The sequence below is a fragment of the Perognathus longimembris genome, chromosome 5 (assembly GCF_023159225.1).
Source record: "Perognathus longimembris pacificus isolate PPM17 chromosome 5, ASM2315922v1, whole genome shotgun sequence".
NCBI lineage: Eukaryota > Metazoa > Chordata > Mammalia > Rodentia > Heteromyidae > Perognathus > Perognathus longimembris.
In genome coordinates this window covers 663,946-688,546 of record NC_063165.1, presented here as the reverse complement: position 1 = coordinate 688,546, position 24,601 = coordinate 663,946, and the positions used below count along the sequence as shown (strand labels likewise).

At 45.8% G+C, this 24,601-nt stretch overlaps 1 protein-coding gene across 8 annotated transcripts in view; it reads left to right on the top strand.

Annotated features, from left to right (window-relative positions):
• Nucleotides 1-24,601, top strand: part of Pcbp3 (poly(rC) binding protein 3) — a 194,012-nt gene that overhangs the window by 117,018 nt on the left and 52,393 nt on the right. For 6 of the 8 annotated variants that reach the window (XM_048346071.1, XM_048346077.1, XM_048346074.1 and 3 more), the window contains one exon: nucleotides 11,701-11,833. In XM_048346071.1, coding sequence (XP_048202028.1) covers nucleotides 11,824-11,833 — 10 coding nt within the window. In that variant the 5' untranslated portion in view covers nucleotides 11,701-11,823. Of the gene's footprint in view, nucleotides 1-11,700; nucleotides 11,834-19,068; nucleotides 19,158-24,601 lie in introns of those variants that run through there. The other 2 variants (XM_048346075.1, XM_048346076.1) reach the window with 2 other exon arrangements.

Genomic DNA, 24,601 nt, shown 5'->3' with positions numbered 1-24,601 from the left:
GTTTTTCTATCCTTGTTAAATACTCCGAAGATATAGTCAGATTCCTGCATTTAAGGGTCATTTCCCACACAAGCCTTATTTCTAGCATCAATTTTGTTTTTACTTAGTTTTTTTCCTACCTCATAGAGACTTTTTAAAATACCCGTTTTTTATTAAATACATTTTTTACTACATAATTCCATAGTCAAAATTTATTGCAAATTCTAGTCAGAAAAATTCCTAGGAAGTGGCGCTGTGGTTCAAGTAGCAGAGCACTAGCTTTGAGCACAAAGAGGCTCAGGCAAAAAAGAAAAGAAAAGAAAAGAAAAATTCCTTTTCCATCCAGTACCTTCCCTTCTTTTGATAGATGCTTTTAATTTCTTAAAATCTTTTTATTTCTTTTTGAAAAGACAAAAATATACATATAAATAAGTTCCTTAACTTATTTTCTCTTTTTTTCCATATTTCTTGTGTGGTTTTTCTTGGCTTTATGTTGGTACTTGTATAAATAATACATACGGACCTCCCTTCTGTTCGATTCCTCTTCCCTGGCATCTATTTTCTTGTCATAGAAACTTACTCTTTGGAGCTGTAGAACTTTCAGGAAGCTTATTCAATTTCAATTTCCTCTCTTACTTCTTCTTACATTTTCCTAGTTGTATTAATTGTATATTTTAGATACATTTAATATTTTCATATTGTTATATTGCTTTAAGCCCATCATCCAACACAGTTTCTTAGTTGAATATCTCACTGTTATCACCAGACCTTATGACAAAACATCTCTGAGGGGCTGGGAATGTGGCTTAGTGGTAGAGTGCTTGCCTTGAATGCATGAAGCTGTGGGTTCCATTCCTCAGCACCACACAAAGATAAAAAGCCAGAAGTGGTGTTGTGGCTCAAGTGGTAGAGTGCTAGCCTTGAGCAAAAACAAGCGAAGGACAGTGCTCAGGCCCCAAGTCCAAGCCCCAGGACTGGGAAAAAAAATCTCTGATTCTTCCTGGTTTGCCCAATCTATTGCTGGCTAGATTTTTCAGGATGGGCTTGTGGGCAAAGGTTCCCTGTGTCCTTGCAAGCTCTTCCCTTTTTACCTGTGACTTTCAGTAGTTTGGCGTCATAAATCCCTGGTTCGTGTCATGTTTTTTTCTCTTTAGTATCAGTGGTGCCTTTGGGAGGAGATGAGGTCATGCATATGCAGCTCTGGGGGAATAGGATTGGTGTCTTTGTAAAGAGAGGCTAGCATGATCTCCTTTCCTCTTCTGCCATGGGAAGATATAAGGACATGACTGTCTGCAGCCTGAAGGGGCCACACAAAAGTCACACATGGACCCTGCACTTCCAGACTCCACAGCTAGGGAAAATAAAGCTATGGCTTTTAGAGTAGCCACTCCATTCTTGTACTTGGTTATAGCAGTTGAACTGAAAAAAAGTGGTTATTCTTTATTGAGGTAATTACTTTCTGCTCTTAAATTGCTGTTTTTTTATCATGAATCCGTGTTGAATTTTGTCAGATGTTTTTTGTGCATCCATTAGAATGATCACACACGTTTAGTGTTTTAGCTCGTTGTTATGTGGATTGTATTGATTGATTCTTTTTTTTTTTTTTTTTTGGCCAGTCCTGGGCCTTGGACTCAGGGCCTGAGTACTGTCCCTGGCTTCTTCCCGCTCAAGGCTAGCACTCTGCCACTTGAGCCACAGCGCCGCTTCTGGCCGTTTTCTGTATATGTGGTGCTGGGGAATCGAACCTAGGGCCTCGTGTATCCGAGGCAGGCGCTCTTGCCACTAGGCTATATCCCCAGCCCCTGATTGATTCTTAAATGCAGTACAGGCCATACCTGCCTGATTAAATCCTTCTTGAGCATAACTTATGCATCTTTTGTGCATTTCTAGACTTCTTTTGCTGGTTGTTTCATTTGATTCTCCCTTGTTTGCATCTGTGTCCATCAGGGAATGTCTGCAGTCTTTTCCCTCCACAGTCTTATCTCTGGTTATGGTATAAGGTAACAGAAGCTTCAGAAAAGTAAGTTGACAAATATTCTTGTGCTCTAAAAGTTATATGGACTCTGTTCTTCAAATGTTTGATAGAATTCTCTAGTGAAAGCTCTAGGCCTGCGGATTTCTATTTCTGGATCTGTTTATTATAAACTTAGTTTCTTTAATGATGTTGGGATAATTTATGTCATGTTTGTTCATTTTTGGTAGCTTACTATTTGTTATTCATATTTCCTACTTATTTGTTGAGGCTTTTGAGAAATTTTGTATGTATTTATAGATGCTCATTGAACCATGTTTATGATAGCTATTTTAACATCCTTGTGGAGGAATTCTGACATCTTTCCTCTTGTCAGCCTTTGTTGCTTATTATTTCCTTCATGTTGAGATGTTCCTTGTTGTTTGTATGACAAGCAACTTTTGTTTGTGTCCTGGAAATTTTGATTCTACATAACTGTCTCAATGGCCTCTGCTGACACTTGTTGGAAGCAGGATGGGGTGGATGTACAGGCCCCCTTCCTCTGCCACCAGTACTGCTGTTAGCAGACTAGCCCTTGTGTGTAACCTGTGCAAGGAGTAAGGTTTTATGAAAAAGAATTTGGAGGGCTTTTTTTTTTTCTTGCTTGTGTCCTTTTGGCGTTTTCAGACTGTGGACTACCGTTGGTTTTACTTTTGGGTACTTCATACAATTGGTCAACACATAATTATATTAAGTCTTGGGTACTTCATGCAGTTGGTCAACACATAATTATATTAAGTCAACCGGGAGGAAGGGAGACATGTAAAAGATGCTCCTCTTGCTCTGTTGTCTCTGTCCTTGTGCCAGCTCCAGAATCCCTTTTCTTGATCATCCGAGGGGGCTGAGCCATACCCACACACGTACACACGCGCGTGCCTGTGTGTGTATACATCTATATTATTGTTAGTGTCGCGGTGGTGTATAGAGGGGTTGCAGCTGCGTAAGTCAGGTAAGCAGTACATTTCTTTTTGGATGATGTCACACCTTCCCATCCACTGAGGCTTTTTAAAGTTCTGCCTTTTTAACTTAATGGTTTATTCTATTGACTCTCTCTTTTTTTCTTTGCTTAACTTCTGATCTTTTCCTTATTATTACTTTCTGAGCTTTTTCTAATTTCTTAAATTGGCTTCTTGACTCATTAATCCTCTACTTTTATTTATTCCTCATATAGGCTTTTTAAGCTATCAACTTTTCTGTAAGCTTGTACCTGCTTGTTATCAATTTTAGTATGCAGTAATATTATTGCCTATTTTCTAACTTCATTATATTCTTCCTGTCTGTTTTTTATTTGAAAGCATAAAAATGTTATATGCAAGGGAACTATGAGGTTGTCTTGCCAATGATATTTTTTATCTTTAAGTAGTTTGATTCAACATGTCAGTTTATGAGTACAGTGCATCTTAATGCCGTCCCTTTCATCATTCTCCCCATCTCTCTCAGTTCCACCCATCCCCTTAATTCTCCTAGTTCCATTTTTACATATACACAGTGTATATTGTGATTGCATTCTCCCACCCGTCCTCTCTACTTCCCTTCACTTGATCTCATGGAGTTCCAGGTACCTGGCATTCATTCTGTTAGACTGTAAGTTAGTTGTTCAAAGGACTTACACCAGCCAATGATATTTAATTCAAATCTCTAGTGGGTAGAACTATAGCCTGTTGATCCATAACTTCAAGATTTTTGAGAACCTACATTATGGCTAAGAATTGTCAACTTTTACTTTGTTCTCTGAGAGTTTTAGGTGAATGCATATCTTCTCATTGTCAGGCGCAGAATTTGATAAATACTATCACATTTTGTGTTGTTCATGTTTCCTGTATCTTTATGATTTATGTGGGTAGTAATTGAGACAAGTCGAGCTTCTGTAGTGTTTTCCTGGGTCCCTTCTGCCATGTGTTCTCAGCACTGCAGGGCTCCCTAGCCAGGGCAGTGAGCTCACTGCCCCTCCCAATGGATGGGCAGCTCTCCCTTGCCTCTTTCTCGGGTCCTTCTGCCTGGGGATTCTTTTGAAATTACAGCCACTACTTCCACTGTCTGGGTGTTTCAGGAGGACTCACCTGTTGCTTTGAGATAGAAGAAAATGCTCAGCTTCCTGTGCACTCTCCACCAGAGAAGCCTCATGTTTGGTTGTGCTGACCCCTTAAGCCCTTCATAGGGCAGTGTCACCACTCTTCCTACTAGAAGTGAGTTCAGTGTGACTGCAGAACTACATATGGCAAAAGAAAAGAGCTCAAAATTGTTCTGGACCTCTTGTGCTCTTGAGAGAGCCCTCTCCATACTGGCACTAGTCGTAGTCCACACGAGTGTGGTCTTGCCGTCCTTTCCTGAGGGCCTGCAAGAACAGGACAGCTCTTTCTCTTACTTGGGGGAAGAGTGTCATCTCCATTTTCCCAAAACATCAAGATAGCAGCTGATGTATTTAGTTTCAGCTGTCAAAATTTATTCCTGTACTTGTAGTGTGTGTTGTCTTTTGCTTACTATCTTTTTAAAATATAGTTTGTCACCTTCATTTTTTTCTCTTCCTAATCCTTTTAACATTTAGGAAGGTTTATGTTTTTGTTCTTAGTTACCGTCATACTTATGTCTCTCAACATTTGTAGGAAATTGTTATCAGAACCCACTGCAGATTCTGTGTAATACTGATGTCCCTTATTGAAATGGATTGTCATTTGCATAGAACCTCCACCTATCCCTCCACATGCCTGACAGCGTCTTTAGATGACCTATAATACGTAACACAATGTCAATGCCAATAAATGGCTTAAGGAATATGGACAGTATAAAATGTCTGTGTACGTTCAGTATAGATGCAGTCCCCCCCCACTTTCCCTTTTTTTCTTTAGTATTTTTAATCCATGGCTGGTTGGATCTGCAGATTCAAAACTGGCAGACTCAGATTCTGACTGCAATACCTTTCAAAAGCCGTAGTCTCTATTATTCCTCCATTGATGTCATTATTTAGTCTGTCAGCTTTGAATGGTGTTCTTGTCTTCCAGCTTGCATATGCCAGTCAGTGAACTTAACTCCACTTTTCCTGTTTTCCAGTTCACCTACACCTTACTTATTTATTGTATTTCACTTCTTAACAACAACAACAACAACAAAAAAACAATTTTCATACCTGCGTTTGACCTTGCTCGTATTTTGTTTCAGTCTTTGATCAACAAAGACTCCTTTATTTTTGTCTATGCCAAATCTCCCAATTGTCTCTTGATTTGAAATTGTCTTTTAGGAGACTTTGCATGAGGCACTTGAAAGCACAGCATTAACTGGGTTCTTGGATATTTATAATTCTAATCTTGAATGATACCCTGGTTGACAGAAGACTGTGTTGTCACAGTTTATTTTTGCTAGGGTTTGTGAGGTGTTGTGTGCTATGCCTGGTGCCATGTACCATGTTGAGGTCTGATGCTATCTGACTTCTTCCCCACGCAGAGGAGCTGGTACTTTTACCTGACGTCCAGGAGATCTTCTGTGCCTCACAGGCCACCATCCTGGCTCAGTGCGCTCAGATATGTGAAGAACTTTCTCAATTCAGAGGCATTTTTTTCCTAAAAACATTTCTAGGGATTCAACCTTAAGTACAAGTTCTACTTCATACTTTTACTCTTCTTTTCAAGAGATCCAATGTCTTGGATCTCTTTTAGCCTCTGCACTGTGTGTGTCAGATGCTCTCTGATCATTTTTACCTTGCTTTGTCTCTTTTTCTCCTGTGTTTTGTAGCCTTCCCTTATACATTCAATTTTGTTTATTCTCCTTTGGTCTCTTATAATAGTATTTCCAGGTTGATTTTGACCTTCTCTTCGGTTTCTTTTATAGTTCATTTCATTCCAGAGCTTCCTATTTTGGCCTATCTTAGGGGTCTATTTGCATTCTTCAGACTTAGTTGTGCATTTCTGGTGTCTCATGTTTGCACTATTAATAGTTTTAGCATGCTTTGGAATGCTATGTAACTTCACAGTGTAGCTGGGAAGTAATTTCATCAGCTGAAAAGGTTTGTGTTTCTTGTTACCTCTCACAGGTCCTGATGTGTAGGGCCCTCGGTCCTTGCGTGCGCTCTCCTGACCCGCGGGGGAAAGGCTGGAGTGTGCCCTAGTGTGAAAAGCGAGGACGTGTGTAAGTCGCGAATTACGCCCACCCAGCCCCCTCACGTTTAAGGACTCAGGTCTCCAGGCGCTTCTGGGAAAACGTCGCGCGAAATCCAAGGTTTTATTTTCAGGGCGGGGTTTATATAGCAGTAATAGCGGCAGGAAGGGGAGGGATTTGGAGTGGCTAGCTGGACATGGCGATAGGCTGACTCTGAGCTGTCCATCACAGTAACGTCACGGAACTTCCTCTATGGGATGTTGTCACGTCCCATAGGACTGCCCCCTGGGTTCCGCCCGCCACCATCTTGGCGCACACGCGGTCTGAGGTGGGAGGCGGGGCTAGCAGCCATGCGGCCCCAGGCCAGGAGAAGAGGCGGGCCCAGGACTGCCTCTTAAAGCTATAAGTAGTGCCCAACATCTCCCCCTTCTGTTTTTTAAATAGCAGGAAGTGATGTAAACATAAGGCATATGTAGACATAAGGCAAAGGGGCCACCCATTGCCAGAGAAAATTGGAGTTCTTAGTCCTTTTCTGCGCCACTCAACGCAAGCAGCACTCCTCTTCTCTGGCGGTGAGATAGAAGCAGGTTCGGGCTCTGGCGACTCTGGAGGTCCACGGTAGCCGAGGTGCTGGGGTGACTTAACTCATGTGGTTAGTAAACATTTTATCATAAACATTGAAGCAAGGTGTCAAAACCCTCAACTCCTATTTCCCTCCAATGGAAACCCCTAAGTTTAGCAGCAGGGGAGAGACAAAAGGGAAACAACAATGTAATATTCCTAGTTCTTTTGCAAAGCTGCAGGCAATATCGCCACAGCAAAACATTACACCACGGGAGACACCAAGGCAGAGTCCGGGAAGCAAGCAGGGCCGGCGCTGGTCCACTGCTGATGCACGCAGGCAGGCTTCCCGTATTTCCATGGAAGAGCAGGAAGAAATCCACCACGGTCTTTGTTTTCCTAGAGAGAACAAGAAGACATTTCTCCAGAGCAAATGCTCGTGTCCAAATTGGGCTTGGTTCCCCAATCGGGGAGGCATATGCAAAGCCCCTTCCCATGCTGTTTTGGGGAGATTTAAAATTTTTTAGTGTAAATTAAAATATTTAATGTAAACATAGCTGTCCTTAACTGGTCATGGGGGCTGCCCCTCCCCTTTTGTTTTAATTAATAACAGAGGAGGGCACCAGGCTGGGAGTATGGGCGGAGGTTGTCTCTTCTGGAACTACTTCCTGCTGAAAGGGGGCGAAGTAGTCAGGGGTCCCTGATGGCCTGGTACCATCCAGTTTGGTTGGTAAAAGTCCTCATCATTTCTACGAGAATGGTTATCAGGGCCAGAGGGTGTCATGGTTTCCTCTGGCTACCTCCTGCAGCTTGGGCATGACAAGGAGTCCCTAGGGCTGGGGCCTTCAGGGTCCAGATCTGCGCTGGGCACAGCAGTGTAGAAAGATGATGGCCTTGAACTGCAAGTTCCCAGGTGGCAACCTCAGTGAGGGATGTTATCCTGTTAAAAGAGACTTTGGAAGAGGTCAGGCAAAAGGCTGACAAGTTCACAGGACTAGTTAACACGAATGACATAGGAGAACATACCCTGGGAATAAGCCAGAAAAGTTCCATTTGGAACATAAACCCAATTGTGGCCAATTACAAGGAAGGAGGGATAGCTGAAGGAAGTGTTTAGGGATAGTGGACCGGTTTTGAGTAGCCAGTCAGAGGCTAAAATAAATATATGTACATATATACAAATGGCAGGAAAAGGAAAATGGACAGGTATGGGCAGTGGGTGGGTAAACAACTATTCCTCCTGATCTCCCAGCTCTGATTAATTTTGAAAGGGCGAGATAAGGTGACTCCATTTAGGATGTGACACCTTTCTCCTCTTACTCCTCTCCATGTTCCTTGTTCCCTGGACTGGCTGAGTCCCAGGGGTCTAGGTGCTTGCTGCTGGGATGGCTTGCCCCCCATTGGCATTCACGGGGTTTGAACTCAGGGCCTGGGCACTGTCCCTAAGCACTTCTGCTCGAGGCTAGTGCTCTACCACTTGAGCCACGGTGCTGCTTTCAGCATTTGGCTGGTTCTCTTGAGCCAAGCTTCCAGCCTGGCTCTTTGCTGGTTAGTTGGGAGATGGAGTTTTAGAGAGATTTTCTGCCTGGGCTGGCTTCGAATTGCAATCTGAGGAGTTCTAGCAATAAAAGCCCTTTTTGTTTCCAATTAAAGCAACAAGGAGAGCAGTAGGAATAGAGTTTTACCTGCAACTTGTTGAGAATTGACCAACAAATACTTGTCAGAGTTCTGTCATAACACTTAGGAAACAGCAGACTAAATGAGATCCATGTGCCATCAAAAAAAATCATCATTTAACCTTACTGGCAGGTGGAAGAGAACACAAATGAATAACAATCAGAGGGCAAAGGGTTAAGACAATGTAAAAGTCTCAGCTTCAGCAGTGGTTGTGTCTTCTATCCTGGATCAGCAGGCTTCATTAGTCATGTGTGATGGAGGCAGGCAGGAGAGATTGGTTGGATCTGGGCAAGGCTGTAGTGGCATCTCAGAGTCCCCTGGATAGATTGCCACACCTCCTGCTGGGTTACCTGCAAAATTCTACACAGACTGGTTAAAGACATTTGAAATCTCCCGGTATTTCCTGGTTGTTTACTGAGTACTGTGGCTTTTGTAGGCTGATGTCCTTCTGGTTTAAGCAGGGTGACAACTTTAAAAAGATTTTAGAGGGATTGGGCCTTTAACCATCTTCCTAGTCATAAAATCCACACAGATCAAGGGCCAACCAAGTCTACAGTTTCTGACACAAGAGAGAGAGAATAAGGGATCATTAGTAGTGAAACCAGGCAGTTTGGGAGCCACGCAGCTCACACACATGTTGACCTGTATCCTATGAAGCAAAATGTTAATTTTGGGTCAGGAAAATTTAGGTTAATAGTCTCATTTGTATAAAATTTCTTGGATCCCTAGATCTTAAAGAGTTTATGAGAGCACAGGAGAGAAAAATGGAAAAGCAAAACCTTAGTCTATACCAAAGAATTGTCAGGAACAGACGTACACTTGACTTTTAGCATAGATGGACATAAAGAATAACACACTGGTTTTACATCATTGTACTTATACCACAGGCTGCATATTTGAACCTTTTGGAGTTTTTCTTAGACACATTTGCTTGCACCAAAACATGATCAGCTTGGGTTCAAAACCTGGATTTTTTTTCTTTTGGCTTGGAGTCTGGTAATAAGAGTCAGGATGGCCTCCAGGCTGTTCACTGTGACTCCACCCACAGGCTGCAAAGACCCGTTTAACATAACTTAAGCAAGATAAAATGGTTAAAAAGGCAAGTGATTTTTAAACCATGATGCTAGTTTTTACATATTTTACCCACAAACAGACAGACAGACGGATACAAACAGACAGTTGTGCACAAGCTTTGAGCGTGCTTAGAAAAAAATTTTCTTCTTCTGAATTGGCCATGTAAGTCTACTGGAATTCCAGTGGCAATGATATTATTTTGCCCATATTTTAGAACCACATGGTCAGTTAGAAAGCAAAAAAAAGCTTTTCCTAGGAAACAAAACTTGTCACAGATTCAGGCTCACAGCAAGACACCTTCATTGTAAAGCTGCTGCCCGAGTGGAGGGCAGGGTTATCAGGAGACTCCAAGCCCCTGCCCAGCCTTGAGGAATTCCGCACGCCCACCACCTGGGGTGAGGGTGGGCGGTGCCCACCAGCCAAAACCTTTCCTTTGTCCACCAAAAGCTTAGCCAACAGCAATTTGAATTTAAGTGAATCCCCAAACTTACCAAACATCAACAACAAAAACCTAAAGCCTTTTTTGTCTCTTTTAAAGCAGATTAGCCAACAACAGATATTAGGTAGGCAAGTCCAGCAAATTTCCTAGGCCTCAGAAGCGGGGGGTGGGGGGGGGGAGGCGGGAGCAAACGCAAGCCAGCCTGAAAACGGCACGTGCCACCACTCCACAGCCAGCCCCGTGCGCTGCTGTTGCCAGGCCTCCTGCCCGTGGCCCCAATACGCAGACCCCGCAGCACCTGCTCTGTGCCGGCAGCTTGGACGTGACGTGCTCCACGGCTGCTGCCGCGCATCCCAGAACCACAGCCCCCAGCTCGGAACCCGGGGGTCCCGGCCCGGACCCATATGCGAGCCTGTCGGGGTGGGGCGCCAAGCCCCTCTCCCTCCGGGCAGTGGGAAGTCCGCCCCTCTCTCTAGCAGCCAGGCCAAAAAGGCCAGCAGGAAGTCCGCCCCTCTCCCCAGCAGCCAGGCCAAAAAGGCCAGCAGTCTCCACTGAGGGTGCAGCATGTTCCAAAGTCTTCCAGGCCCCCCTGGCTTGAGTGTCTGAAAAGTCCAATCCAGTATTTTGGAGCGTGGACCTCAAAATCTTAAAAGACGAGTCGCTCCATCGACTTTGGCTCTGCCCCATCGTTCCAATGGAGGGACTAACACACCCAAAATAAAAATCCCCGGCTCACCGGTAGCTCTTAAGTCTGTTTCCCGTGCGCTCGTGCTGCACGTTGTGGCGCCAAAATGTAGGGCCCTCGGCCCTCGCGCGCTCTCTCCCTACCCGCAGGGGAAAGGCTGGAGGGTGGCCTAGTGTGAAAAGCGAGGACGTGTGTAAGTCGCGAATTACGCCCACCCAGCCCCCTCACGTTTAAATAAGGACTCAGGTCTCCAGGCGCTTCTGGGAAAACGTCCCACGAAATCCGAGGTTTTATTTTCAGGGTGGGGTTTATATAGCAGTAATGGCGGCAGGAAGGGGAGGGATTTGGAGTGGCTAGCTGGACATGGCGATAGGCTGACTCTGAGCTGTCCATCACAGTGACGTCATGGGACTTCCTCTATAGGCGGTCGTCATGTCCCATAGGACTGCCCCCTGGATTCCGTCCGCCACCATCTTGGCGCGCACGCAGTCTGAGGCGTGAGGCAGGGCTAGCAGCCATGTGGCCCCAGGCCAGGAGAAGAGGTGGGCCCAGGACCACCTCTTAAAGCAATAAGCGGTGCCCAACACTGATGGACTTCTCTCTGGTGTGTGTGTGTGTGTGTGTGTGTGTGTGTGTGTGTGTACGTGTGTACCTACACACTGGGGCTCGAATTCAGGGTCTTGTGCTTTTTCTCCTCAAGACTGGAGCTTCATCACTTGAGCCACACCCGTACTTCTGCCCTTTTGCCGATGAATTAGAGATGAACCATGACACTCAGCCTCCTGAGTAGCTAAGGTTACAGGCATGAGCCAGCAGTACTTGGCTGGGCTTCACTTCAAGAGTGCAGAAATATACTTATTACACAGTTCAATAAATGGCATTTTAAAATGACTGCATATATAGATAAACTACTACGTATAAAATGTTCATACGGGTTTGGGCTGCCCACTGTGGCGTGGATGCCTGCCCCATGTCTCATTGTGGCGTGGATGCCTGCCCTCGTCTCGTTGCCTTCGTCTGGTGCACAGATGTCGCAGGTCAGCTCTACCAGTGCACATCTCCCCACACGGGCCTTGCACTTGAATGCTTAAGAAATATTTACTTCTCTGTTGAATGCAATAAATGATTGTGATGGATAGGTCATGCAGCTGGGAGCTCACATACTACTTTGTTTCTTTGTTTCAGGTAGGTGGGCTCCAGACAAGCCCAAACTGCTTACAAGTCCTCGGTTCTGGTGATGATGCTCTGAGCCTCAGTGCATCTCAGTGCTCACATTTATGGACCTGATCTGAACTGCAGAGCCTGCCTATGGGGGAAGGTGAGTTTCTGAAAAGCTATCCACTCATGCTTGCTTGTTCACTAGGGATATAGCTGCAGAGCCAAGCTCATCTTTGAGGAAAGCATATGTTGGAAATGCTGGGATCCTGTGTTCTACCTTCCTTCACCTTGTGATGGGCCCCGAGGTTCTGCTGTAGAGGACTTTGGGGAAGTTCCAGCAATTCCAGCAATCGTGGCTAGTTGTGATTGCATACCCTCAGGCTCAGTCCACTGATGATCCACACAGGCTTGTTTCCCTCTCCTGTAGTCAACCTGGGAATCAGGAACAAAGTGTGAGTTTTAGAAATGAGGGGGGTCATCCTCATATCTAATGTTGAAGGTCATCCTAGGGTCTCTGGAAAGAGTAGGTCCTGAGAGCTTGGGGCAGAGCAGCAGTAGAAACAAGATGCTCTTGTGATGTTTGAAGCCACCCTGTGGATATCAGCACCAGTGGTGTGGACTGTCACCACGTACTTGCAGGGACAGAACTGTGAGTGAGTTATCTGAGGAGCACTGTGCCTGAAGGCCCTAATACTGCAGAACCGCCAGCACTCAGTATCTGCAGCTACATCACAATGAGTGTGAGCTGTCAGCACACTTGAACTCTGCACACAGAACATGTGCAAGGCTAGAGTGTGTTTTGTGAGCCTGCCTCCACCCATGAGACAATTGTACTGAAGTCAGTAACAGAGGAATAACTCATATCATGATATGCTATTTTTAAAAAATATCTCTGCATTAAAAGTAGAATCATAAGATAAATCAAGGAATGTTGACCTGAATGATCATGAAATAGCACTTGTCTAAATTAATGTGACACAGTTAAAACTATGCTTAGAATATTTGTAATCATAAATACATGTGCATGTTTGGGTCAATGACTTTACATTATGTATCTAAAACCAAACAACTACTAGACAAACATAAAAAGGTCTAGGATAGACCTATCAGTGGATCACAATAGCTCAACAGCTATGTACACATGATCATTTAAGATGAGGATAAGTAAAAAGAACTCTAAGAGAAGAACACAGGAGGATTCTATTGTTGTCTTTACGTTTAATATTCTAAATGAATTTCCTTTGGCGAACCCTGCGTGGTTACTGCATATGATTTTGGCACACTGGATATTGTATATATGCTTATCTGAACTAGGGAAGGGAAAGAAAAATGAGGGTGTAACACATATGACAAGAAATGTACTCACTCCCTTATTATGTAACTGTACCCCCTTTGCAAATCACCTTGTCAAGAAAATTTAATTTAAAAAATAAATACATATGCTAAGAAACAGGAAAAACAAAAAAAATGCCAATATAAATCAATCTAAAAGGGGCAAGAGAACAAACCCAAGGATCCAAAGAGGCAGGAAAAAAAAATCTTAGAAAGGCAGTGGGGGAATGGCTTATGTGGTAGAGTGCTTGTCTCATACATGAAAGGCCTTGGGTTCAATCCTCAGAGCAATAACAGCAACAGAAGAAAGGACAGAAACCAATGAGAGGAAGAATACAGAAGAAACTAACAGAATCGAAGAGCTGTTTGCTTGCTTGCTTGTTTGTTTAAGAGTAACTAGACTTCTGATGAGATGGGTTAAAGAAAATGAAGGATAACACTGATGACAGTCCAAGGTACAAACAAGGAAGAAATAACTATAGATACCATTGACAAGAAACAAAATAGAGTATCATGGATAATATAAGATAATATGTTTGAAACCTTACATGAAATTGACAACTTCCTAGGAAAGTAAAGCACCAAAACAGAATAAAGAAGAAATATGTATAGAAAACTTGAGAACAAAAAACAGGAAATGTGGAAGTGTAACAGCAGTTGGATGGTAGGGAATAGGCATGTATGGATCTTAAAGCAGCATATGTTAAGGAAGATTGGTGATTTCTAAACCATGCTATTTTATTAGTAAACATATGCATAGAAAATCAAATGTTTATATTATTCAAGAATACAACAATGAAAGTCAAACATTAGGCCAAGCACTATGACTAGTGCCCGCAATCTCAGCCACTTACAAGGCACAGAGATCAGAACGATTGTAGTTTGAGGCTAGCCAGGCAAAAAGTTAGAAGCTCTTCCATCTCAACTGATAAAAGCTGTGCATGGGGGCTGGGAAGTAACTCAGTGGCAAGGTGCTTGCCTAGCAAGTGCAGTATCCTGGGTTTGATCCCCAGTAACAAAAAAGAAAAGACCAAAAATTAAAAATAAAAACTGCATGGCATTATATGCCTGTCATCTCAGCTCTGTGGGAGGTGCAGGTAGGAGGATTACAGTCCAAGCCTGCCCAAATGAAAATGTGAGATCCTATTAAAATAATAATAATAATAATTGAAAAACAAAAAGGGCTGAAAGTATGGCTTGAGTGGTACACTCAAGTGCTAGGCACTTGCCTAGCAAGCATGAGGCCCTGAGTTCAAACCACAGTATCACTAAAAACAAAGTCATGCATTAGTATTGTAGAATGATTTCTGAGGCCATGGCAGCTTGGTAGACTAATGAGCTGGTGAGAAAATAAAAAGGCATAGGACTGGGAATATGGCCTAGTAGTAGAGTGCTTGCCTAGCATGCATGAAGCCCAATTCTCAGCACCACATACACAGAAAAAGCCAGAAGTGGTACTGTGGCTCAAGCAGTAGAGTACTAGCCTTGAGCAAAAAAAAGCCAAGGACAGTGCTCAGGCCCTGACAAGCCCCAGGACTGGCAAAAGGAAAAGAAAATGTTATAACAAGGGGAAAAATCAAAGGGAAAGAAATAAGTGCTTGTTACTGAAAGGTCTTCCAGAAAGAATTGAGGCTAAGGAGCTGCAAATTGAATATGAGTAGTAAAGCACATGCCCTCTATACATGAGGGCAAGAAGAAAAGAGAATTTAAACAGTAAGTAAACAAATCCTTCTGAAGTTGGAACAATCTATCTGTTTTACAGCTCAGTAAATGGAGGCCCAGAGAGGCTGTGTAGTTTATTTCGTACAAGGACTTACAAAAGCTAAACAGGACTCTTTCCTGTCCTGCCCTGTGTAGGTATAGGCTACCACAAATCCTTTGTTAACATTTATATTTTACTTCTTTTGGCCAGTCCTGGGACTTGAACTCATCGTCTGGGCACTGTCCCTGAGCTTCTTTTTGCTCAAGGCTAGCACTCTACCACTTGAACCACAGTGCCATTTCTAGATTTTTCTGCTTATGCGGTCCTGAGGAATTGAACCCAGGCTTCATGTGTGCGAGGCAAGCACTCTACCACTAAGCCACATCCCCAATCCTTACTTTTAACTATGGTAAAACAGATGTAACTTAGAATTTCACATTTTAACCATTTTAAATGCAGGTAAGTGGCATCAAATACATTCACTTTGTTGTGCTGTCATCACTTTCATCCATCTCCAGATTTTTTCATCTTATAAAACTTGATCCCTATTAAATAACTCCCACCATTCTTCTTTCTGTCTCTAGTGGGTCCACTGGCAAAAAGAAGCCAGGGACAGTGCTCAGGCCCTGAGTTCAAGCCCCAGGACTGACAAAAAAAAAAGTGAGCAAAGCATGCAGAAGAGTCGAGCAGCAGAGGAGTTGGCCAGCAAAACAGGGGTCAAGGAAGAGGGAATTCAGGGAGAATAGAGCACCATGCGGGCCCCAGCATGACTGTGCGTCAAGAGTGGTAAATACATCCCATCCTCTGTACAGGGCTGGGGTCTGTGCCTTGGGTTGTCTGGCCTTCCCCCCTCCCTGCTGACCGCACTGTTCCCAGGCAGGGTGGAGAGCTCGCTCCTCTGCCTCTGCCCGAGGAAGCTGTGGCATCTCTCTGCCACTGTTGAATACTCGTGGCAGCAGTGATCCAGTGTGCCTGACAGACTCCCAGTGTACACACAGTCACTGTTCCCGGTTCAAGGCCCCATGGCCTTCCCAAGGCATGGAGTGGCATGCAGGCAGGAGCACAGGAGTAGCTGTACCTCCATCCTGCTTCTGGGGCACAGCAGCAGGGCTCCAGGCTCATGGCCTGTTGGCTGAGGCACCTGCTTCAAGAGGTCTGGCGAGATCTGCCTGTGGTTCACAGCAAGATGCTTGCCCGAGGAGGCAGGAAAGGCATCCCGTTCCTTCTACACAGCATTCAGCTGAGAAGACAGGAGCCAGAACCAGTGCTTTCTACTCCCAGACTGGCCAGGCCCGGCCTGAACTTTTCTTATTGTCACTGTCTGATCCCTAGCAGTGCCCAGTGTACATGCCTTCTGCTTGTTTTAGAGAAAATTGAAATATTGAAATTTAGAGAAAAGTGAAAATGAAATATTTCCTATATTTGAATATATATATGTATGATGTGTATTAGAATCCATTTCTGCTTTCTGATTTGTCATAATACCATTGGGTTCTTAATTGTACACACCAAAAGCTGAATGGTTGGCAAGGAGTGAATAGGCTAATGTCAGTTAAAATTGTACATATCAATTCAATTGACATTTTCATTCCAAAGTACTGTATTTGCATGTGTTAACAATGCTTTTGTGATTGTGGCCTTCTGTCCTCTGTCTCCTGAAATGCCTCAGAAGTAAAAGGACTAGGTTACATGGAGTGACTGGCTGCAGGGCTGGTCGGGAGGCACAGGGATGGTGGCCCAGGAACACCTAATGTAAGGAGAAGAGAGGGAAAGCCACACAACTCCAAACCAAAACCCTGAAAGAAGGGGAATGTTAAAGAAACAGGAAGCCAACCTGAAGAGCATCCAGTGTCCAAACGAAACAGGAGAGGAGGGCTGGCCTGGGCCTGCAGTGCACAGGACAGGCTGGGACAGTAAGCGGGGGAAGAGACAAGCTGCTTGAGAGGAATACCATACTTAGCAGCTCCTCCTCCTCCAGGGCCAGGCCCTCCCAAGCATAGCCCTGGTGATGCCCATCCAAGGGATAGCACCGTGGAGCTGCAGCACAGCCCCTGGAAGCAGGCCAGCACACCAGCCACTGCGCGGGGCTCTTCCTTTGTCCTTTGTCTCTGTCCTCCACGGCATCTCTCAGCACTGTCCTGTCCTCACTCCCAGCCCTGCTGGATGACTTGCCACTTGGCCTCTGCCTTCAGATCCCACAGTGATGGGTCAGGGCTGGGCCAGCACCGCCTGCTCCTTCCTCCCTTGCCATGTGCCTCAGCAGCCTCTGCTCCACGTTGTGCGTGGCTCCTGGGTGCTACAACTCTCAGAAGGGATGACCTCACAGCTTCCAGACTCTCCACGTGGCCTGTGTACACTAACTCCCTGTCCTTTCCCACTGCAGGACTAGCCCCTGTCATGGTCCCTCTCTGTTCCCGCATTGTCATCTTCCTGTCTTTCCCATCACACATAAGAGGTAGGAATGCCACTGCTCCAGATCATGTGAGCGCTGGAACCTGTGTCTTCTCTGCAGCTAAGTCCTCGTCCCTGATGTTACCATCACCCCTGCTTACCTTCCACCAAGCTCCTTCCTCAGAGTCACCACAGACTCCCCCCTCACCCCTGCTTACCTTCCACCAAGCTCCTTCCTCAGAGTCACTGCAGACTCCCCCCTCACCCCTGCTTACCTTCCACCAAGCTCCTTCCTCAGAGTCACCGCAGGCTCGCCCATGCCAGCCCAGGATCGGTGCCCGGTGCTCCCCACACAGTCAGTAGCGACAACCAGGCTCTTGATGTCCCGGGTCTGCCTGCTTCCCCAGCTTTGTGACTCAGTCTGAGCAACGCTGTGCCCCTGTCATCCCATCAGTGGCAGGAGTGTCTGAGCCTCTGCCAGCATTGTATGCCTGTAGATGCAGCCAGCAGGGCAGATACAGTAAAGTGCCATAAAATGGAACGTATAGTGTCTTCTTTTTAAACTAGCTTCCTTTAGTTATACAGGGGGGATTTTACTGCCACATTTCCATACATGTTTACAATAGATTTCAGCCAATCTCACCCTCCCTATCCCCTTCAAAACAATTTCAACAGATTACATTGTTCTATTTTCAGTTGTAAACAATCAATTTTCACATTATTCCTCTTTCATCCTCCTGGAATATCTAATATCTTAGTCATAGAAAAGTGCCATTGGGGAACCTGATCAGTATTATGTGAATTACTTATATTAACAAAGAAAAATATTTAGTATGTATGTTGAGTATGAAACACAGGACATGCATGGGCAATGTGGTCCTGTTTTCAGAAAAAGATATAATGGTGCCAACTGGACAGAAACCAGAAAGGGTAGACTTCCAAACCGCGCAGGCAGGTGGTATTTCTAGTGGATGATGACTTGTGAGTTTTGTGTACTAGATGCTCCTGTTTACCTGGTGAGGCAGTAGGACTCCACTTCCTCTCTGTGCACCTTGGTTAGCTTCAGAAAGCTGCAAGCACCTACAGGGGCCGTGGTGACCAGCCCCTTCCCCCCGAGCCGTGTGCCACCCGCACAGCCCAGCAGCTCCCTCAGCCTCAGAGCCCTCGTGTGCATTTGCATGTGTTTTGGTCTTGCTCTCCTCTGACCCTGTGTAAGGAGCTGGGATGACCTACAGTCCCGGTGGAGGTGGAGGGCAGCGTCTCCTGCCTGGAGGTGGAGGTGGCCTGGTGGTGGGCAGCTGGAACATGTGCTACGCCTCCTCGCAGGTCCCGAGTGCCTGGACTTGGAGCTCTAGATTGTTTCCTACATGTGCCTGTGCAGATCACCACCCACATAAGGACTGCCGACCAGGACACAGCACATTTGTCCACTTCCGAGCTTATTTGTGGGCTCATTTATAGGAGTCTCCACAGTAATTAACCAAGGGAGAAGGACAGAATTTTCAACCTGAGCCATCCCAAGCACTTCATCCTGATGAGGAATTGCCTCCACCTGAGTTCCAGGAGAACCTGCAGTACATCTTCAGCCAAGCCCAGGACAACACCACAGCTGATGGGTTAGGGACCTTCCCCCTGCCGAAGCTGTAGGTGGGCACAGTCAGAGAAGCAGCAGCAAGAGCCTGAGTCTGGAGAGCTCTGTGTGGATTAATGCTGGCTGAGGCCCCCACTACAGGCTGAGCTGCTGCACATATGTCCTGCAGGCATGCCGCCTCCCTCGGCTCTGTTGGGGGAAGGGGCCATTGAAATGACAGCCATGAGTGTTGGGTGCTCCTCCAAGGGCACAAGGGGAGCTGGGCGAAAAGTAGGTCACATGTGCCTGGGCCATGTCACGCGGCTCCCACCCCAAGCCAATGGGATGGGTGGCCGCCTCTGGTGGAGAACAAAACATCACTCTAAATTTTCTTCTTTAGCATTTCATCTTCTCTAAACAGGGAGAGTGGCCATCTGGTACCTACATCCAACCCGATCATCCTGACCCCTCGGGGTGCTTTATTCTGAGGTAAGGGGATTCTGTGGGCTGGGTGCGCGTGCGGCATAACAAAGCAGGAAGCCAAGGCTGACTACACCGAAAGCAGACCCCACGTATGCAAATAGACCCCCAAGCAATGGGGCAAGGCAAGCAGAGTTGGCGGGATGGTGTTGGGAAAGAGTGCTGAGGGCAGTGGCTGTAGCAGGTCGTAGAGCTCCCTCAGTGGCGGGAGCAGAATGGGCTTCTTGTGAACACTTTCGGACATTTAGAAGGTAATGTGCGTTCTTGGTCCTCCGCTTTAGTATGGTTCCTTCGGAAGGACCCATGTCCTTCTAATACTCTACTTTTAAAGCGACATTATCCATAGAAAAATGCATAGAACTTTATGCGTTTGTTAGTCAGCAATATCAGATATGGACAGGAATACAATCTCCACCCCTGGATATATTGGTTCCTTAGGAACCAGGACCTGGTGCCTGGCTTTACCAGTGCCTTTGGTACTGCCTTTGCTGCAGATCTTGAACTCAGATTTGAGCCAGCGAGCTGTTTACTTCTGTGGGTGAACACCAGTGTAAGGCTGACACACACAGGTTTTTAATGAGCGTATTTTGGAACTTGGTACTTAGATTGAGAAATAATTTTCTTTATGTCTGGAAGGCCATTGACCATAATTCCCACATAATAAAGCATATGTGAGATATATAGTCATTTTTAAACTGTGAAACTAGTGTGACTTTTACTACTTATGAGTAACAAAAAAAATTCACATTTTTGCCTGCCCTATAGATGAGCTCAAGAGTTTGTAAGCTAAGACCCTTGACTAATGTTTTGTCCCATGAAGGGGAGATGTATGAGTCTGTAGTTTCTAACCAGGGGTGCTACACTCAAGTGACATGGCACTCTTTATGCCTGTTAGGAAAATGCTTCCAAAGATAACTTTCCAGAACCAGAGGTATTCAATCTAAGTGTATCTCATTAGGAAACTGTCTTTTTCCTTTCAGAGGTAAATACTTTTAACTGTTTCTCCAGGGATTGGAATGTGTGGCCAGCAACACAGAAATAAAGCACTAGCACTTTAGATTAGAAACTGTGCCCCATCTCAGTTGCACGGAATAGCAGCTGTGCCCTTGAGGATAGAGGCGGCCTCCCTCTTCCTACAGCAAAGCCTGGGAAGGCTGCACTTGGCCAGCTGCTGCTTCCCTCCTAGTCAGTCCCATGGCCTGCTCCAAAGGGAATTTCCTCCTTCTCTCTTAGCGAAGGGGAAACAGAACAGAAAAATGTAGTGCTTCTCAGATTTGGTTGTAAATGCCTCTGGAAAAAGACACACTTACTAATGCAGTTTTAGTGTTTTCTGTATCTCTGGACCCTCCTGGTTTGTGTTCAAATAACAGGGCTTAATGTGAACACTAAATCATAGCATGTGGTAGCAAGAGCAAGGCATACAGTCATGGTGACCACGCATAGTCATGTTCAATTATAACATCATACTCCCCTACCCAGGGAGATGAAGGATGTTGTCTTTAGAAAACAGTAAGTGCCTATGGGGCCAGCTTTGCTGTCCTGTTCTCCCTTAGCTGATAGTGAAAGATACGACATGAGTAGAACAGGGCTGCAGCTGAGAGACTGCAGAAGGAGAATGCCAGCACAAGCTGGAATAACTGTCTTGGTGCCCCCATCCCACCCTTCCCTGCACTCCTCACTGGCAGGATGGCACCCTCAGACACTGAGACCCCTCCTCTCACATACCTCCATGAACCTGGGACCATGATTTGTTTGGGGACCGAAGTGCCCCCATGCAGTGGGGTTTAGTGGTGTCAGGTAGGTCCCACACTCTGTATGTGGGAGGTCTGTGCTGAATCCCGCTCAGAAAGGCCAGCAGCCTCTACAAAGCATTCTACCACCATGCAACAAGGCCCGGGGAGGATCTGATATCTTGCTGCAATACAAGAGGATTCAGAGGCCAGGAACATAAAACAGTAGGCCCAGATGTGAGACTTTGTTTCAACAGGTCCCCAAAAGTAGACAGGACCATCCCTGGCAGAACTGGGGGGGGGGGGGCCAGGTATGCCAGATCAGCTGAAAAAAATGACAGGTTTTTGTTACCTATCTTAGCTGCTCTGAACCCCAGCTGCCTGACCCTTTGGAGGGACTGAGTTGGAAACCCTCCTCTACAGAGAGACAAATGGTGTATGGTCTCCCTGATATGTGGGTGTTAGAATTAAAATAGAACAAAGTAAACAAGTCTCAAGATACCAAAATACAGTAAAAAGATAAGAGGACACAGAATGAGTGGAAAGTGTGTGAGAATAGTAATAATAATAACAACAACAACAATATAGCAGAGGGGACCATTGCTACGTTGGACACTGATGAAAGGGACTAAGCAACTCATGGGGCAGGAGTGGGAGGCAAGGCATGAGTGGAGGAGGGATGTTGCTAAACAAAAGGAACATAATGTACATATCATCCAAAATGGAGAAAGTGATTTTATTGTTAAAGTTCATAGACTTTATAAGCTATGTAGAGTAGAATGACAATTTTCACCATTGTGAAAGTTAGACTGTATACTGTGAAAAGTATGTAGTAACTTAAACCCAATAAAAAAGTTTAAAAATAAAAGAAACTGTGTTCTAGGAAGCATTCTGCAATGGACAGGCCTCCCAGGCTTGTGCATGGTGTCCACTCTGAGTTTGAGAACCACTGGAGTGGCTCTGCAAGGGTCAGCTAAATGCAGGTCCCCCAGGGCCCCTGCTGCAGCTGGGGTCGTATCTAGAGGGTCTGCACCTGAGTACTGGGTTGGGAGAGGGGTGCATGCTGTCTAGTGTTCTTACAGGTCTGATGCAAGCAGAACAGCCAGGGTGGGGGCACAGTCAGGAGGACAGCCGGGGGGGGGCGCTCTGAGGGCACAGTCAGGAGGACAGCCAGGATTGGGGGGGGACTCTCAGGGCACAGTCAGGAGGACAGCCAGGATTGGGGGGGGGGGGGCTCTGAGGGCACAGTCAGGAGGACAGCCAGGGTGGGGGGGGGTGGTCTCTCAGGGCACAGTCATGTTGCTTTAGTTGTGTGTAGCTGGGTAGGAAGATAGCTAAGCCTCAGACACTGGTAAGAAAGAGGGACTCTTTCTTTCTACTTGCTGGATCTAGAGATTACAGGGACTCAGGACCCGTGGCTGGGGAGGGACGCTCTGGCAGAAGCCAAAGCCCCTAGTCACACGAAGCACCCACAGGGTAGTCAGTATAGAAGAAGGAACTATGATAGCCATATTGTGTCTCCAACAAGGAACTGGGGCCAGATAATCTCAGGGAGAAGACAGCCTGTTGGGAAGGGGTCCAGTAGATAGAGGACAAGCCTGGCAAGACTGGGGTGTACCCCAGATGCAGATTCTACCTCCTGGTCTGACATACAGACTTGTAGAGAGGCATATGCAGAGCCCTGTGCCCATACCACCTTCTCTGCAGGCTCTGTGCCTATCCTCCCTCCCACCCTCCTTGTGCTTTCTGCCCTGCTGCTTCCCTGGGTCTGTACCTCACACTAAGCTGCAGTTAGGGAGAGGAAAACATTTAAGCAGGAATAGAGGGTGGAAACAGTTCAGGCTTTTTTGTTTTTGTTGTTTTGTTTTTGCTGTAACCAAAGAGACTTTTAAGCCATTAGGAATGGATAAACTAGCTAGCAAGAGATATTGAGTCAGACATCTTATTATTATTTTTTTTTTGCCAGTCCTGGGCCTTGAACTCAGGGCCTGAGCACTGTTCCTGGCTTCTTTGTGCTCAAGGCTAGCACTCTGCCACTTGAGCCACAGCGCCACTTCTGTCCATTTTCTATATATGTGGTGCTGAGGAATTGAACCTAGGGCTTCATGTACACAAGGCAAGCACTCTTGCCACTAGGCCATGTTCTCAGCCCTGAGTCAGACATCTTTATAAAACAGATATCTCATTATAGAACACAGACACACAACAAATACAAATGTGTGTGCAATGGCATAATGTACTAGCAGCACAGAAATCCAGAGGGAAATGGGGGTATGGCTCAAGTGATAGAGGACAACTCCAGAACCTGCGCGCACACATGTGCACACACACACATGCATACATACATACACATGCACACCGCACACATGTACATGCACATGTATACATGCATATGTACACATATACACTTATGTGCATGTGTACACAGACACAGGTACATATACATATGCACATAACACATGTATGCATGCATGCACATGTACATACAATGTGTGTACACACATGCACACATGTGCACACATGTGCATGCACAAGTATGTACACACATACACTGTGTGCACACATGCATACACATGCACATAGACACACAAATGCATGTATATACACATGTGCACATGCACATATGCATATACATGCACATAGACACACCCACAGTCTTTTTCCTAGGAGGGCAGCACAAGATAGATACAAGAAGGCTTGAGTGTGGGTGAGCAAGCCAGCCTGTCGCCCAGAAAGGAGGAACAACATTTCCACAGGCTGTGAAACAAAAATAGCAGCAGAAAAATACAGTTCATAGAAAATGCAGAACACAAATGAACCGACTGAAGTCCCAGATGCGGTGGTGAGTGAGGGCATGCCCCACGGGAGTTAGGAGCCCAGGCTGCCCACACAGACTGCGGGGGTATAGCCTCCAGCTCTGTGTGGAAGATGGCAGTCCCTATCTACCAGATGGAAACCCCCATTGGTCCTGCAGTTCTTCCTCCAAACTCCCTTACAAGTAAAAGCCTCTGTGTCTCTGAGGTGTGACACTGTGGTTCATGGGAGAGGAAAGAGGGGCCTTTGATGCCAGTCGTCAGGATGTGAGACTTCTGTGAAGATAGAAAGTCACCCCAAAGAGATGACAAGGCCCAGAAATGTGATCCACAGGGCACAGCTTTGTTCCCCTCCCTAAACTAGAAGCAGTGTGATATGTCGGTAGGAGGGGCCAACTGCGATCACGATTGTGCCATAAAGTCCTGATCCACGGTAGGATTTGTGATGACTGGGCCCCAAAACTGTCAGACAGTAGCATGGGTGACTCTCAGAGAGGCTGGTCACAGGAGAGACAGAAGGAGCATTGGTAACGAGCAGCAAGAACTGCTGGGTGAGTGCTGGTAGCAACTGCCTGGCAGTGGCCATAAGTGTTACACTGGGTATCGAATGATGTGGGCTGTGAGTTAGTGTCACTCCAGTTAGAGTGATGTGGCTCATGTTTGTTCCACACGTACAGCCTCTACGATATGCTTCTGCTTTAAAACCAAGTCATAGATGCACATACTTTGAGATTCAGTAGCTGCTCCTCTGGTATAGTGTCTGTTACTTCATCCCCTCCAGTGGTTCCCCCCACCTCACTGCTCAAACTCAGAATAGTGCTGCTGGCATCATGATGTCCCCCCCCCCCCGTGTGTGTGTGTGTGTGTGTGTGTGTCTGTCTGTCTGTCTGTCTGTCTGTCTGTCTCTCTG